The sequence below is a fragment of the Fringilla coelebs genome, assembly GCF_963513975.1.
Source record: "Fringilla coelebs genome assembly, chromosome: 8".
NCBI classification, from domain to species: domain Eukaryota; kingdom Metazoa; phylum Chordata; class Aves; order Passeriformes; family Fringillidae; genus Fringilla; species Fringilla coelebs.
Window position 1 is genome coordinate 20,594,766 of NC_140066.1, and position 12,801 is coordinate 20,607,566.

A 12,801-nucleotide genomic window follows, 5' to 3' on the forward strand; every position below is an offset into this window, starting at 1 on the left:
AAGGAAGGAAAATATTTAATTTTACAGATTATTTTCTCATAAAATAAATAAACATATAAATAACATATAAAAGGGGGAGTATGTATGGTGAATTTCAAAAGTCACTGTGAAGGCCATTAACACACCAGTCCTAAAATACACTGAGAGTCTTTGCCTCCTTGAATTTAAGGCTAATTGAATCCTGCTCTTACAGTGTAATTTTTAAAAATTGTTTCCATTCATAAAGACTTGCTGTAGTTTCACAGTCAAGCTATCACAAAGACATGCTGGAAAAGGCAATCGGGCTGCAGATAATTTAGAATAATGGTACCTTTTGGGTATAGTGATGTGGAGAGAATGTAGAGTTTATTTCAGGCCATGCTCTTTATAATCGTGCTCCAGCAGAACAGTAAAATATTGTTCTGGATTTAAAATTACTTAGAAGACTGAGGAGCAGGATGTGTTTGGATTTACACAGGCATTTGCACTTCCACAGATTTCTAGATACAAAGTCCCTTCTTTAATTTTGAAATGAAAGCAGTCAAGTTCAAGCATTTGCTGCTTCTGCTGCAGGCCCAGAGAAAGGTTTATGAACTCAAAAGCTTGTATAGTTTTCCAAGCTATGCTAATGGTGATAAAAAAAGATACAAATGGCAGCATTGCAGTTCTTGTTTTCAGTCTGTGATGCCTGCAGGCAGGAAGGGAAGCTCTCATCATGCACACTTTGGAGAAGCTGGGAATGTCTGAGAAGGCCTATGAGGCACAGTTGATGACAGTTTATTTGGGAACATTATGGCCCCATGCAAAGCAGTGGATGAGTTATGTATGTGTGGGACTCTGGCTATTCCCTGCCTGCTGAGCACAGCTTCAAATTTCAATGGAGGCACAGAGAAAAGCAGTGGGATTACAGAAAACACACATGACTGAGGCATCACGTTTGTCAAAGCTTGTGGTTTCTGCCCTGTGCTGGCTGCATTCTTCTGTCACTCTGCTGCTGTGGCTGTGTGTAAATTACCAAACTGAACACACAATGACACAAGCATCAGACCTTGCTCTGTCACTAGCCTGGTGACAGACTGGTACAGCTTGTAGTCTCCCCCAAAAATTCCTGGGTGCAGTTTAGGCATTAGCATGGACCAGGGAGAGAAAATTTGGATGTAACTGCCTTTTTTCAGGGACAGGGATGTTTGACAGAATGGAAGTGACTAGACTGTACAAATGTGCTAGATCTTTTTCCTTGTAAGTAATTTAATTTCCTAACGTGACAGAAGTCTTCAAGGTGAATTGACTTAGGAGGTACTCATCTCTGCATTTGCAACAGGAAGGTACTGACCCTATTCAACTACTTTTTTCAAAGTGTTTTAATATGCTGTGGGTGAAAAAAACCACATTTCAGAATTATCATCTGAATTCTCTTCTAGTCAGACCCATCTAGGCTCAGGGCTCCCCACCAAGCCGATGAGGCTGACTGCGGGGGCGGGGGGAGGGAGTGGACACTTCCCGTTCTCTTCCAAAACCTCGGACTGGCAAAGTCAACTAACAGGCTTTTTAATGTCTGTGTTTCGAGATTAATAAAGAGAACTATGTCATTTGTGTTGTTTAATTTCCATTTCATAGTTATTACGCAAGCTCTGAACTTCCTCGGACTCACAGTATTTTCCTATATAAGCAACTGTGCAAGGATCACGAAGCCATTGACACCAAAATGCAGTCTTGCACACTTCGCGGGGGGAAAAATCCCTGAACAGAAAAATCCCTACGTTTAACTACTGAAAGCACCAAAGACACATTTGTTCTTCTGGTGCTGTATTTTTTTTTTCCTGCTCCTCACCATCCCTTCCGAAGGAGCAGAGGGCAGTGACGGCAGCCGGGGGGAGCGGTGCCCCCCGTGAGGGGAGCGCGGCGGGCTCCGCTCCCGGCCTGCGCCGCAGCACCGCGGCCCGGCGCTGGGAGGCTCCCGCCGCGCGCGCCTGCGCACGAGGCCGGCGGTGCCCGGATCCCTCCGCCGGGCGCAGCGCCCGCCCGGGAGCGCGTGCGGAGCCCCCTGGGCCGTGAGGGGCGGCGGGGGCTGCGCGGGGCCCGGCCCGGCCATGGCGGGGCGAAGGTGCGCGGGCGGCGCGGCCGCCCTGGCCGAGGCGCCGGGCTGCGGCGCGGCGGGGGCTGAGCCGGCCCGGGAGCTGTTCGAGGCCTGCAGGAACGGGGACGTGGAGCGGGTCAAGCGGCTGGTGCGGCCCGAGAACGTGAACAGCCGGGACACGGCGGGCAGGAAGTCCAGCCCGCTGCACTTCGCCGCAGGTACCGGGGCAGGGGGAGCCGGGCGGCAGCGCCGCCTCCCCGGGGCGCCGGGCCGCGGGGCAGCGCCGGGCCGCTCGGGCCTCGCCGCTCGGGCCGGGCGCAGCGCCCGGGTCCAAGCGCTCCGCCGGCCCCTGAGCATCGCCCCCGCCCCGCGGCCCTGCCCTGCCCCGGGACCGAACCGGTGTCACCCACGCGGAGGGGGTCGCGGAGCGGTACAGCTGCGTCTGCTCGCTTATTTCCTTTTCCTTTTTTTTCTTTTTTTTTAATCACATTTCATCTGGCTTTGAGGACACATCTGGAGTGGGGTTTCTGCTGTTCGTGTTGTGACACGTGAGCTCTGACAGGGAGACATGGCCCGCGTATAGTTCTCATGGATTTCAGCGGGCCTGTGCATTTTTAGAATTGAACGCGTGAAGGTGTTTGTCAGATAACACCGTTTCTAAGCTTTTTGCGTTCTTATCTTTGACAAATGGACTTTGTTAATTCAGGACGTAAGTAAGCAAACAGCTGACGTCACAGGACAACTGCTTTCACTGGCAGCTGGCCAGAAGATTGTATCCCACCTTTTCAGACAAAGACCTGACTGTGACTGTTGTTTTCATGTTGGTTGTTTTGGTTTAATTACAGCCTTAGATGTAGGACTCCGGGGCTGGCAGGCTGCAGAAAACAGCAGCTTCTTTTCAGCTAATCAATATGGACAATAACAAAGATGTTTGTTTCTTTATTAGATTGTCGTGGTAAAGGTTTCTGCTTCAGATGTCCTTTCTTCATGTTAAGAAAGCTTGACTCAGACTTAGGTCTAGGTTCTTGAAAGTCTCCTCAGGACAGCAGTGTTTAATAAATTCAAGAAGCTTAGTCGGCAAGAGAGCTCAGGAGACAAAATATCCTGTCAGAGGAAAACAATTTTTGTAGCTATTTTTTTATATGCAGCAATCCTGCCTGTCCACTTATAAACTCTGAACTTCTAAACAACTGTGTATTTTTATATTTTTTAGAGCATTTTGGAGAAGTGAGGAGTAGTTTTTATTTATTTATTTGCTTTTGATTAGTTTAGGGGTTTTTTTTTTTTGTCTAAGATGTTTCTCATTCACTATAATGATCTGGTTTATCTCTCTGAACAGGGGTGATCTGTCTTGACTTTAAATAAGTCCTGATTTGTAGAAAGATTTTTCTTTAAAAATGCATAGCTATAGGTTCATGTAGTTGCTAGATTTCTGAAGTTAAACAGGTTGGTGTGTAAATGGGACACACTGTTGTCATCCCGAGTCTTCTTCCGACTTGCTATAGAGAAATTAATTGCTCCTCTCAGCCGCATGTAGGAGATGCTGAGAGTTTCTGGTTAACATGGGACAGAAAACACTTGTGTGATTTCTCCGAGGTCTCTGATTTCTCTTGTGTGATTTGGCCTCAGGTCTAACTCTGCTGTTGTCAGCCCACCTGCAATAGGTTCTGTGTGAAGGGTGGACATAAGTAGCTCTTGGGCTTGGGCCTGACTGGTTTTGTTTGGTTTTGCCTTTCCCCTATTATTCACACTCAGAATAATACTCACTTCTTTTGTCTTTGCCTCTGAAAGAGTCACATTCCAGGAAGTAAAAGCAAAATTCTTTTATTCTGGCTTTGTTTATCCTAGTTGTCTGGGTGTTCTTAGAAAATGCATTACAAAACTTCTCTGACTAGTTTCATTCAGTTTCAAGACTTCTTTTATGGAGGAGTTGGAGCTGAAACACACCATGTCATCATGTTTTGTGACCCTTTTTTCCTTTTTTAGTGGCATTCTGGGTCTAAACTTGGCTTCTATTTTTTACGTCTTTGCCCAGATCTTACTTAACAATTTTTTTAAAAAATAAACCCAATTCCTCTTTTTCCATGTGTCAGTTTGTAAAGGCAGATTTTGAAGTAAAGGATGTAAAAGAAAAAAAGGTTCAAGCTCTTCCTAGAAATGTGTCATTACCAGAAGCAGTACATATTGGAGTTTTGCTGGAAGTTGCTGTTTGGATTTTGTAGTACACAGCTGTGTGTGTGATAGTTAAGTTATCCTGAAGGTTTAGTCAAGAGCCCACCATCTTTCACAATAAAAGAGGCTCTATCCTCTCCCATCATAAATTGCATCTACTTCCTCAAGTCAGTCTTTTTCATCACAGTGTGTGTCAGAGTATCACTAGGTTTTAAGGACTTCGCAGGTACCAAAGTGCCCTTCCTGCAATCTGAATTTCATAAAAAATATGAACACCCAGGGTAGGGGAGAAGAATTTGAGCTAAGTTCTTTCTGTTAGCTTTTTATCCCATCAGAAGTAGCCGAATGTCAATCATAACCCACGGTGATTGTAAATAAGTACCTTTTTTAAATTATGCGCAGTTGTGCTTTTCTGCTGTGATTAATAATTGCAAATTGTCAGCTAAAAATTTGTAACTTTCCAGGGAACAAGGGCAGTGAGCTGCTCAGCTGTCGCAGGTGGTAGAAGAGTGTCAGCTCGAGGTCCTGAATAGCCAGCCTTTCTTGTTAGCAATTAAAACAAAGAGTTTGTGCTGATAAGACCATTACCTTGCACAGTTGAAAGGTGTGATCCCATTTAGGTGGTCTCTTGATTAAAGCCCAAGAGCTAAAGAAAACACCTACATCTTATGAATTACAATATTGGAGGTTTTTTTAAGTGTTAAAATAGTTTTTACTGCAGCCAGCTAATGGCGAAGAGGAACTGTCAGAGTAGGCCATGACTGCCTTCCCGTGATAGCAAAAGCTGCCTCTGCTTTCCACTCTCAGGAAAAACAGCAGAGGCAGAGACCATTGTGCAGTTTGGCCACTTCCTCTGTACTCATGCATCCTTTAGAAAGTAATGGGAAAATAATTCCCCTTCCATATATGGTGCCCTTTTGTACAGATGCTTCCCCAAGGAAGTAAGGAATCCGTGCTGTGCACTCAGTGCTGGAGAGAAGTTTAAAAAATTGCTGTGATACAAATTAGTTAATTTAATCGACAGATACGGGAGTGTTGCTGTGCTAAAGGTACTTTACAGATACAGGCTTTGCTGAGAGAAGCTGTGGATTGCTCATGAATTGTATCTGATTGAACCTCTGTATTAAACAGAGCGATCTGAGGGAATTCTCTATGCCTTTAATAAGCTTTATTACAGCTGATTTTTAATTATGATGCTGATTCTTGGTGAGAAATTTTACCTGTAAAAACGTGGCTTTACATCAATACTTTGAGGGGTAGGCATGCTTTCTGTGGAAGAAGAATGAGTGGTTTAGCTGCCAGATATGTAATTAAGAATTTGATCAGAGTCTTTTGTAATATAATTGCAGCAGTCCTGGAGAACATTTTTTCATACTCAGAAGAAAATACCAAGCAGTCCATCTTCAAACAACAGTTTTGATTATGTGTTTGCAGGACTCCGGCACATGTGAAGGCCTCTTTCGAGTAGTTTCTCAAAATAATTTAGTACATTTTGAGTATATATTCAAACTATAAACAGAATTTTTTGAAAGCTTGATGAAACAAGAAAAATACCAGGACACATTTAAGAAAAATAACGGTATTTTTAATACTTAGAATAGCTGAACATATTGAAGAATGAGAAACATGATGCATATAATGTAATATAGACAATAAGACTGCATGGGCATAGCTACTAATATTTTTTTTGGCAGCAGAAATATGCTTGCATGTGCAGTGAATATGACTTACTGTGCCTTTTCAGATAAATTGGTTTAGCACAGACCATGTGTCTGATCCAATGCTCATCCCAAGTATGGTGAGCTACTGTTCTCTGTTAGGACAGGCATGGTGGGTAAATGGCATGGTGAGACTCAAAAGTGAATTTGCTGTAGGGTCTGTGGTTCTGTCCTAAGCAAGGTGCTAGTAAGCTAAGATTTGTATCATTAGTATTGTATTTTGAGGAAGCACATCACCAGTATAGCCTTATGACTGTTACTGGAAAACACCTTGGAGTTCATGCTGTGATTCAAAAGTTTGACATAGAATGATTGTTACAATAATGAAGAATCTGTGGTGAATGTGATTCCTTAGCAGACTTTTGAGGGAAGAAGAGTAAAGTGAGAATTTAACTAAAGTATTTCTGAGTACTTGTCCAGGCCTCTCTCTCTGGCATATACAGCTTGTCTACAAGACCTTCTCTTAGCAAGTGGGATCCAGAAATTGCTTAATAATGGCAGTGGAAGAGCTCCAGGTGGTGAAAGTGCTTCTTGCTCTATAAGAGGGATTTACTGAAGTCAGGTTTATTGAAGAACATGCTGTGAAAAGGTTCAGTCACAACTAAGCTAAGACTGAAAGTTCAGTTATAACTGAAATGCTGATATTTGTATTCTTTGGTGCCTTTGTCACTGAAATACTGTGTTGTTATCAGGGATATACATCATTTCTTGGTTATGGTTGTGAGGACTTAAACCTACTGTGGACATTCTGTGGGTGGTCTGTAGCAAAGTTTAAATTCACTGCAGTCTGGATATCAGTGGTGTTGGCAACTTCATGGTTATTGTCTCTGAGGGACAAGCTCAAGACTTCATCCAGATCTTGATCTGTTCAGGAAATATCATAACTCAGGTATTTAAATGAAGGCCAAGTCCTGCACACAAGAATTATTTCCCAGAAGGTACTTGGCAGAAGACTATACTAAAATATGGCTCTTACCTGCCTTAATAGTTGCGAGACCTACAGAGACATTCATGGAACCTTTGAGGTGGCCTTTGGAGCATAACCAGATGGGTATAATGGCTACAAGTAGAACTCCTAAAGCGTTCTGGCCTCATGTGGAGGGAGATAGTAGAGCAGATATAGATGCAGTTTGATGTCCTAGTTCATTTGCCATTATATAAGTATGCAGGATTCAGCTAAAATTTGAGGGAACGCTATCAAGATATTGTTTCTGTAATCTTTAATATTATTTTTCTGCTGAATTTAATCTAATTTTTACAAGTTCCAGAAACATCATTAGTATGTAAATGCTTCTTTAGTAAACCATGCCACTTGTGATTGTCTTTAGGTGGTTGATGTTACTGAAGTTTGTTGGTTTGATCTGCACATCTGGAGCAGAGATTTCTCTTACCCCACCCTGAAGCCGTTTCTCCCTTTTCCAGGTTTTGGTCGGAAGGATGTAGTTGAATATTTACTTCAAAGTGGTGCCAATGTCCATGCACGAGATGATGGAGGCCTTATTCCTCTTCACAACGCCTGCTCCTTTGGCCATGCTGAAGTTGTCAATCTGCTCTTGCGGCACGGTGCAGATCCTAATGCTCGAGATAATTGGAATTACACTCCCCTTCATGAAGCTGCCATTAAGGGGAAGACAGATGTCTGCATTGGTAATTTTCTCCCACTCTTCCTGTGACTGACTCACTTGTTTTCACTGTGAAAAATCAAGAACCCTTTTAAGACCATTTTCATTTTCATTATCAGCTATGGCTGATACAAGGGTTAAAAGTAAACATCTTTAATAAACTTTACTTCATTTGTCACTGTTACAAGATACAGGTTTTTGGATTTTTTTTATAATAGTCTACCTATAATGGTTCATCATGGGGAAACTGCTTTAAAGTGACATGATGGAGCTAAATTCTCTTCTATTTCAGCCTAGACTCTTATGCTGCCTTCTGCTTCTGATCACAGTGCAGTGGGAAGAACAAAAGTGATCTTAATAATGGATTCATTCTGTCTTATGTGTAGCAGCTGTGTTAAATTAGTTAAGGATGGGAAAACTTCAATTATACTGACTACCTGTTTTACCTACACAGTTCTTAAGAGGAGCTCTTTAAGGAAGAGGTAGAAAGTTAGACACGTAGTCAAGAAACATTTCTTGATTGTGTGGTTTGCTGTCATTTGCTTTAAGAGAGCTGTAAATCTCTAGAGAGCTGTACAGATAACATTACCTGTCTGGCCTGAGTGCAGCATGCACAGCCTGCCACTGCTGTCTGCAGGCTAGGGAAACACAGGATTTGGGGCAGCATGCTCTGGAGCTGATGGAAAATAGCTGCTGAGTTTTTGTGGTGGGTCAGTCACACGCTTTCATCTGAAATTGTCCCTTGTCAGTCTTGTGGTTGTTCTCTTTCTGATCTGCTTTTTTCTCTTAAAATGCGTCTAGACGTGTTTCATCAGATACACGGGTCACAGATGACATTGCAGAATGCTGACATTAAAAATTTGAAAAAGGAAATTAGAATGTTTCTTTTGTTGTTTGCAGATTACAGTAATGATATGTCTTATAAACCTTGTCTTGTAGAATTGTTTTCTCATGGAAAACTTTGGCATTTTTGTAGTACTGTTGCAGCACGGTGCTGAACCAACCATCCGGAACACAGATGGAAGAACAGCTTTGGATTTAGCAGACCCATCTGCAAAAGCAGTGCTGACTGGTAAGTGATAATCTTTAGATTTCTTTATGACTAGTAACAGTTGAACTGATGTAACACAGTAGTTTGGAGCTTCTCTTTTTGATACTACTTTAACTTGTGTCTGGTTTATAAATCTAAATAGAATTCCCATATGGCTTTCATCATCTCAGTCATGGCATGTGTTCTGGATAGTTTATCATACTAGTTCAATAATGAACTGTCAAATTTTTAGAGTCATAGAATGGCTTAGGTTGGAAGGGACCCTAAAGATTATGTCATTCCAACTCCCTGTCATTGGCAGGAGCATTGACTAGAGCAGGTTGCCCAGACCCCATCCAGCATGGCATCAAACACATCCAGGGGCAGGGAATCCATGACTTTTCTGGACAGCCTGTTCCAGTGCCTCACTACCCTCTGAGTAAAGAATTTCCTCCTAACATTTAATCTAAATCTCTCTTCTTCTAGTTTGAGCACATTTCCCTTTTTCCTCTCACTACCTGCCTGTGTAAATACTCACCCTTCCTCTTTTTTAAAAGCTCCCTTTAACAGCTGAAAAGAGTATTTGTAAGTACTTCTAGCACTTACGTTCTCTAAAATTTTAGAAGAGGAGGATAAATAGTGAACTTCACATATATTTATTTGACAGCTAAAGAAAGCCCTTTTGTCTTATAGGTGAATACAAGAAAGATGAACTCCTAGAAAGTGCCAGGTATGTATGTTTGGAAAATAACTGGAATTAGTTATATTTGCAGAATTTTGTGTCATTCATATAGAGATACGTAGTCTTTGGAGCTTGCATTCCATCTAGATGCTAAGCTTTGTCTGTTTGCTGTGAATGAAGCTACGAAAGTAGTTGCATAAATGCATTTTTGTTTTCTCTTTAATGCTGACAATGCAGAGGGGAATGTTTTGCTTCAGATCTGTTAAACGTTACCACAGTGAAAAATATAAAACCAGAATAAGCTGCTAAAAATTGGGATAAGAGTATTTCTGCTCATTTCATGTCTTGTTTTTCAGGAGTGGAAATGAGGAAAAGATGATGTCTCTTCTTACACCATTAAATGTTAACTGTCATGCAAGTGATGGCAGAAAGGTATTTTTGTTTAAAACTTGATTTAAAAGTAGTTATCTCTTACCTGATCCGGTTATTGTTTGGCCGGATTTTAAAAATGTTAAACTCCTTCCCAGTTGAAGCTTCTGCTTGACCTTCATATCTGCAGTGATAAAGAAGTGAGGCCTTTGCATAAATTTTTGTCCCTGTCAGGGAGAAACACAGGTGCTTTATTTGACATGCATTCTTAGGCAAGTTGCTGCTCCTGATTCAGGAGCAAGCTGCTCTTTGCTGTAAGTAATGGTAAAGAAAGACATAAAAATGTTCAGAATCTCCATTCTGAAAAATCCCGAGTCTTCTGTGTTCAGCCTCTAGACTACAGAACATTCAGGGTTTTGAGTATCACTTTTTGGCATCATTATTCTCACAAAGTATTTGTACTCATTACCCAAGTTTTGATTTAGTTACTTCCCCTTTGTGAGGCTTTGTGGTAAGATACTGGGATCTCCAAACCACTGATACATCTCTGTTTTCTCTTCTGGTTATGAGGCTCATCCTCTAGGAACTGTAGAAATCTGGTTCAGTGGATGGGTTTGTAAATGCAGAGGATAAGATTCCTCCTCACTAATTTGTAGCTCTGCCTTTAGTGCTTCTGATGCTTGAATGCATTTGCTAGAAAAGATCATAGAGCAGTTAGTTATCTGTCCTCTCTGGAGGGTGAGAGTTAAGAAGAGATTAAATTTCCCCCACACCCTGCTCACTGCATTCACAAATGTGGATAACAATCCCTCTTGATAATTTTTAAACTTACTCCACTGATTGGCAGAGAGCCTTCTTCATAGTTTAACAGTCATTGTTGCTAACAGTCTTTCTACTTCCCCTCTCACAAGGACATCGTTTTGCCAGCAAAGTATTTATAGCTATGGTAGGCTAAAAAGCCAAAAATGGCCTTTGTATTAGTGATAGAGTAAATTTGGGATTTGTGTTTATGTTGACTTCAAGAGTAGTCAGTGAACAATGAACACAGTTATCAAATATCTGATTCAAGTACTCTGGGATTTTTTTTAAGCTTGTTAGTCTTGAAGGACTTCAACATTTAGTACTGTTAACAAGTTGTGGAAAAAGAAATAGAAACTCAACCTTGATTACGTATTACTGATATATTCTACATTCTCTTGTTTCAGTCTACTCCATTACATTTAGCAGCTGGGTATAACCGTGTAAAAATAGTCCAGCTCTTACTGCAGCATGGAGCTGATGTACACGCTAAGGATAAAGGGTAGGTTCCTTTTTCCCTTTGCTCAGAATAAACAAAATCCATTAAAAATTGAGGTGAAGCAAAGAGTAGTAATACTGTTTTAAAACCATGAAGAATTTCCAACTTTAGACTGTTCTGTCTCCTTTAACGTTTCTGTTGCGATAAAAATGCAAGTTGATTCGTTTTCACAGGGGAAGATACTACAGCATTGTTCTTGTGAAAAAGGATATAATTAGGGTTGCTCCTGAACATCCCCTGCAGATAGTTCTTCCTCCTTAGGGTTCCAAGTCTGAGTGGAACCATTTCATCTGCAGTGAGACAATGCAATTCACTTCTCATCTTCTGATTATTTTAGATGTTTACGGTTCTGATAAATGCTGATGGGATTTTCTGGTTTCTTCTTCAGCATCTTATTTCCTCATAGCTTCATTTGAACATTTGTCATATTTTTGTAAAATGTTCAACATGAAGCATAGTACCAGCTGCAATGTGTTAGGTGCATTTGAAGTTAATATATGTGCATACTAAAGTAATCATCCTTCTCCTTTTTCTTCTATGTAGAGATCTGGTGCCACTTCACAATGCCTGTTCCTATGGTCATTACGAAGTAACAGAGCTTCTAGTAAAGGTTGGTCTTTGAAGAGATCAAATTGCATATTATTAAATAAGAACAGTTTATAATAGACTAATATAAGTTGCATATTTTTTTATTTTGTACGTAGATTTACAAAACTCAAAGAATGATAAATTGCTTTTGCTCTACATGTTAATGATTATTAAGCTGGAGCTACAGAATCTTCTGCTTGCAAGGAAGCTTTTTCTTTATAAATGTGCTTTCTGTTTTTTAACTCTCTCTGCTCCAAAGTTGAATATTTTCATACCACCAAGTAAGTACTGCTTATCTCAATCTTTCTACACTCACCAAAAAAAAAAAAAAAAAAAAAAAAAGGCTAAAAGCTAAAAACTGAGTGATGTTTTGAGTTTGACAGTAGAAGAATATTTTAGAAGACAAAGCAATAAGTGATGTTTAAAATTAAGGAACAGTCAGTCTTTTGAGGAAATTAACTTTACAGCATCAGTTATGGCCCTGAATTGTATCCTTTACCCCAAAGAAAGAGAAACCGGTCAGTTTTCCTAAGGAAAGGGAACTCTTGGAACTGAAGCAATGTATCTGGATTATGTTAGTTGTGAAGATAAGTAAGATAAGCCACATTAAACTAGTGGCTTGAAGATGTGGGTTGCCGTATAATGTGTACTCCTCCAAAGGAGTTTTGAGCTGTGCCTATTCTCAGCTGCCTCAGCAAATCAAGATTGTTATAACAACTGAGAGTGTTCTGTTATCTAACTCCAGACATTTGGCTGCTCAGGGAATAGCTCTCATTCTGCTATGTGTGTTTCCGCCCCCCACTAATTCCATATATCTTTTTATTTGTTGAGCAAAAAATTAAGTAAAAAAACCCTATTGAGATAAGCTTACATTGCAGTAAGTATAGAGTCATGATTTTTTTACTTCAGGGGCCAGTTGTAAAGTGAATTTTTACAGTGGTGGTACTAGACACAATCCCACAAATGAGCTTTTGCCTCTACACTACTCTGTGTTTTAACGATTTAGCTAGAGTTGTATTCCATATTGGATTTCTGCTCTAGAGAATTCTAAATTACTTTTTGCCAAGCTATACATCTTTAAGAGAAGCAATGGGAAAGAGCATGTACTTGCTTACAGACTGAACTTGAAGTACAATCAAAATGTTACTGGAGGATTACACATACATTACTCATCCAGGAGTATTACTTGTAGAATCTTGTACTTAAGTGTTTTGAATTAAAATTGAGTGCCCATCTCAGCTGAGATACTGTGGCATTCATATCTTGG

The 12,801-nt window shown here is 40.8% G+C and overlaps 1 protein-coding gene across 4 annotated transcripts in view; it reads left to right on the forward strand.

Moving 5' to 3' along the window:
• The first annotated feature begins 2,010 nt into the window (after positions 1-2,010).
• TNKS2 (tankyrase 2) overlaps positions 2,011-12,801 on the forward strand; it is a 28,054-nt gene continuing 17,263 nt past the window's right edge. For 2 of the 4 annotated variants that reach the window (XR_014616361.1, XR_014616362.1), the window contains exons 1-7: positions 2,011-2,274; positions 7,369-7,593; positions 8,545-8,640; positions 9,292-9,328; positions 9,637-9,712; positions 10,855-10,949; positions 11,490-11,556. Coding sequence is in view for 2 of the 4 variants with exons in the window: in XM_084210670.1 (XP_084066796.1) it covers positions 2,070-2,274; positions 7,369-7,593; positions 8,545-8,640; positions 9,292-9,328; positions 9,637-9,712; positions 10,855-10,949; positions 11,490-11,556 (801 nt within the window). In the remaining 2 variants the exon portion in view is untranslated. The remainder of the gene's footprint in view (positions 2,275-7,368; positions 7,594-8,544; positions 8,641-9,291; positions 9,329-9,636; positions 9,713-10,854; positions 10,950-11,489; positions 11,557-12,801) is intronic. The other 2 variants (XM_084210670.1, XM_084210671.1) reach the window with 1 other exon arrangement.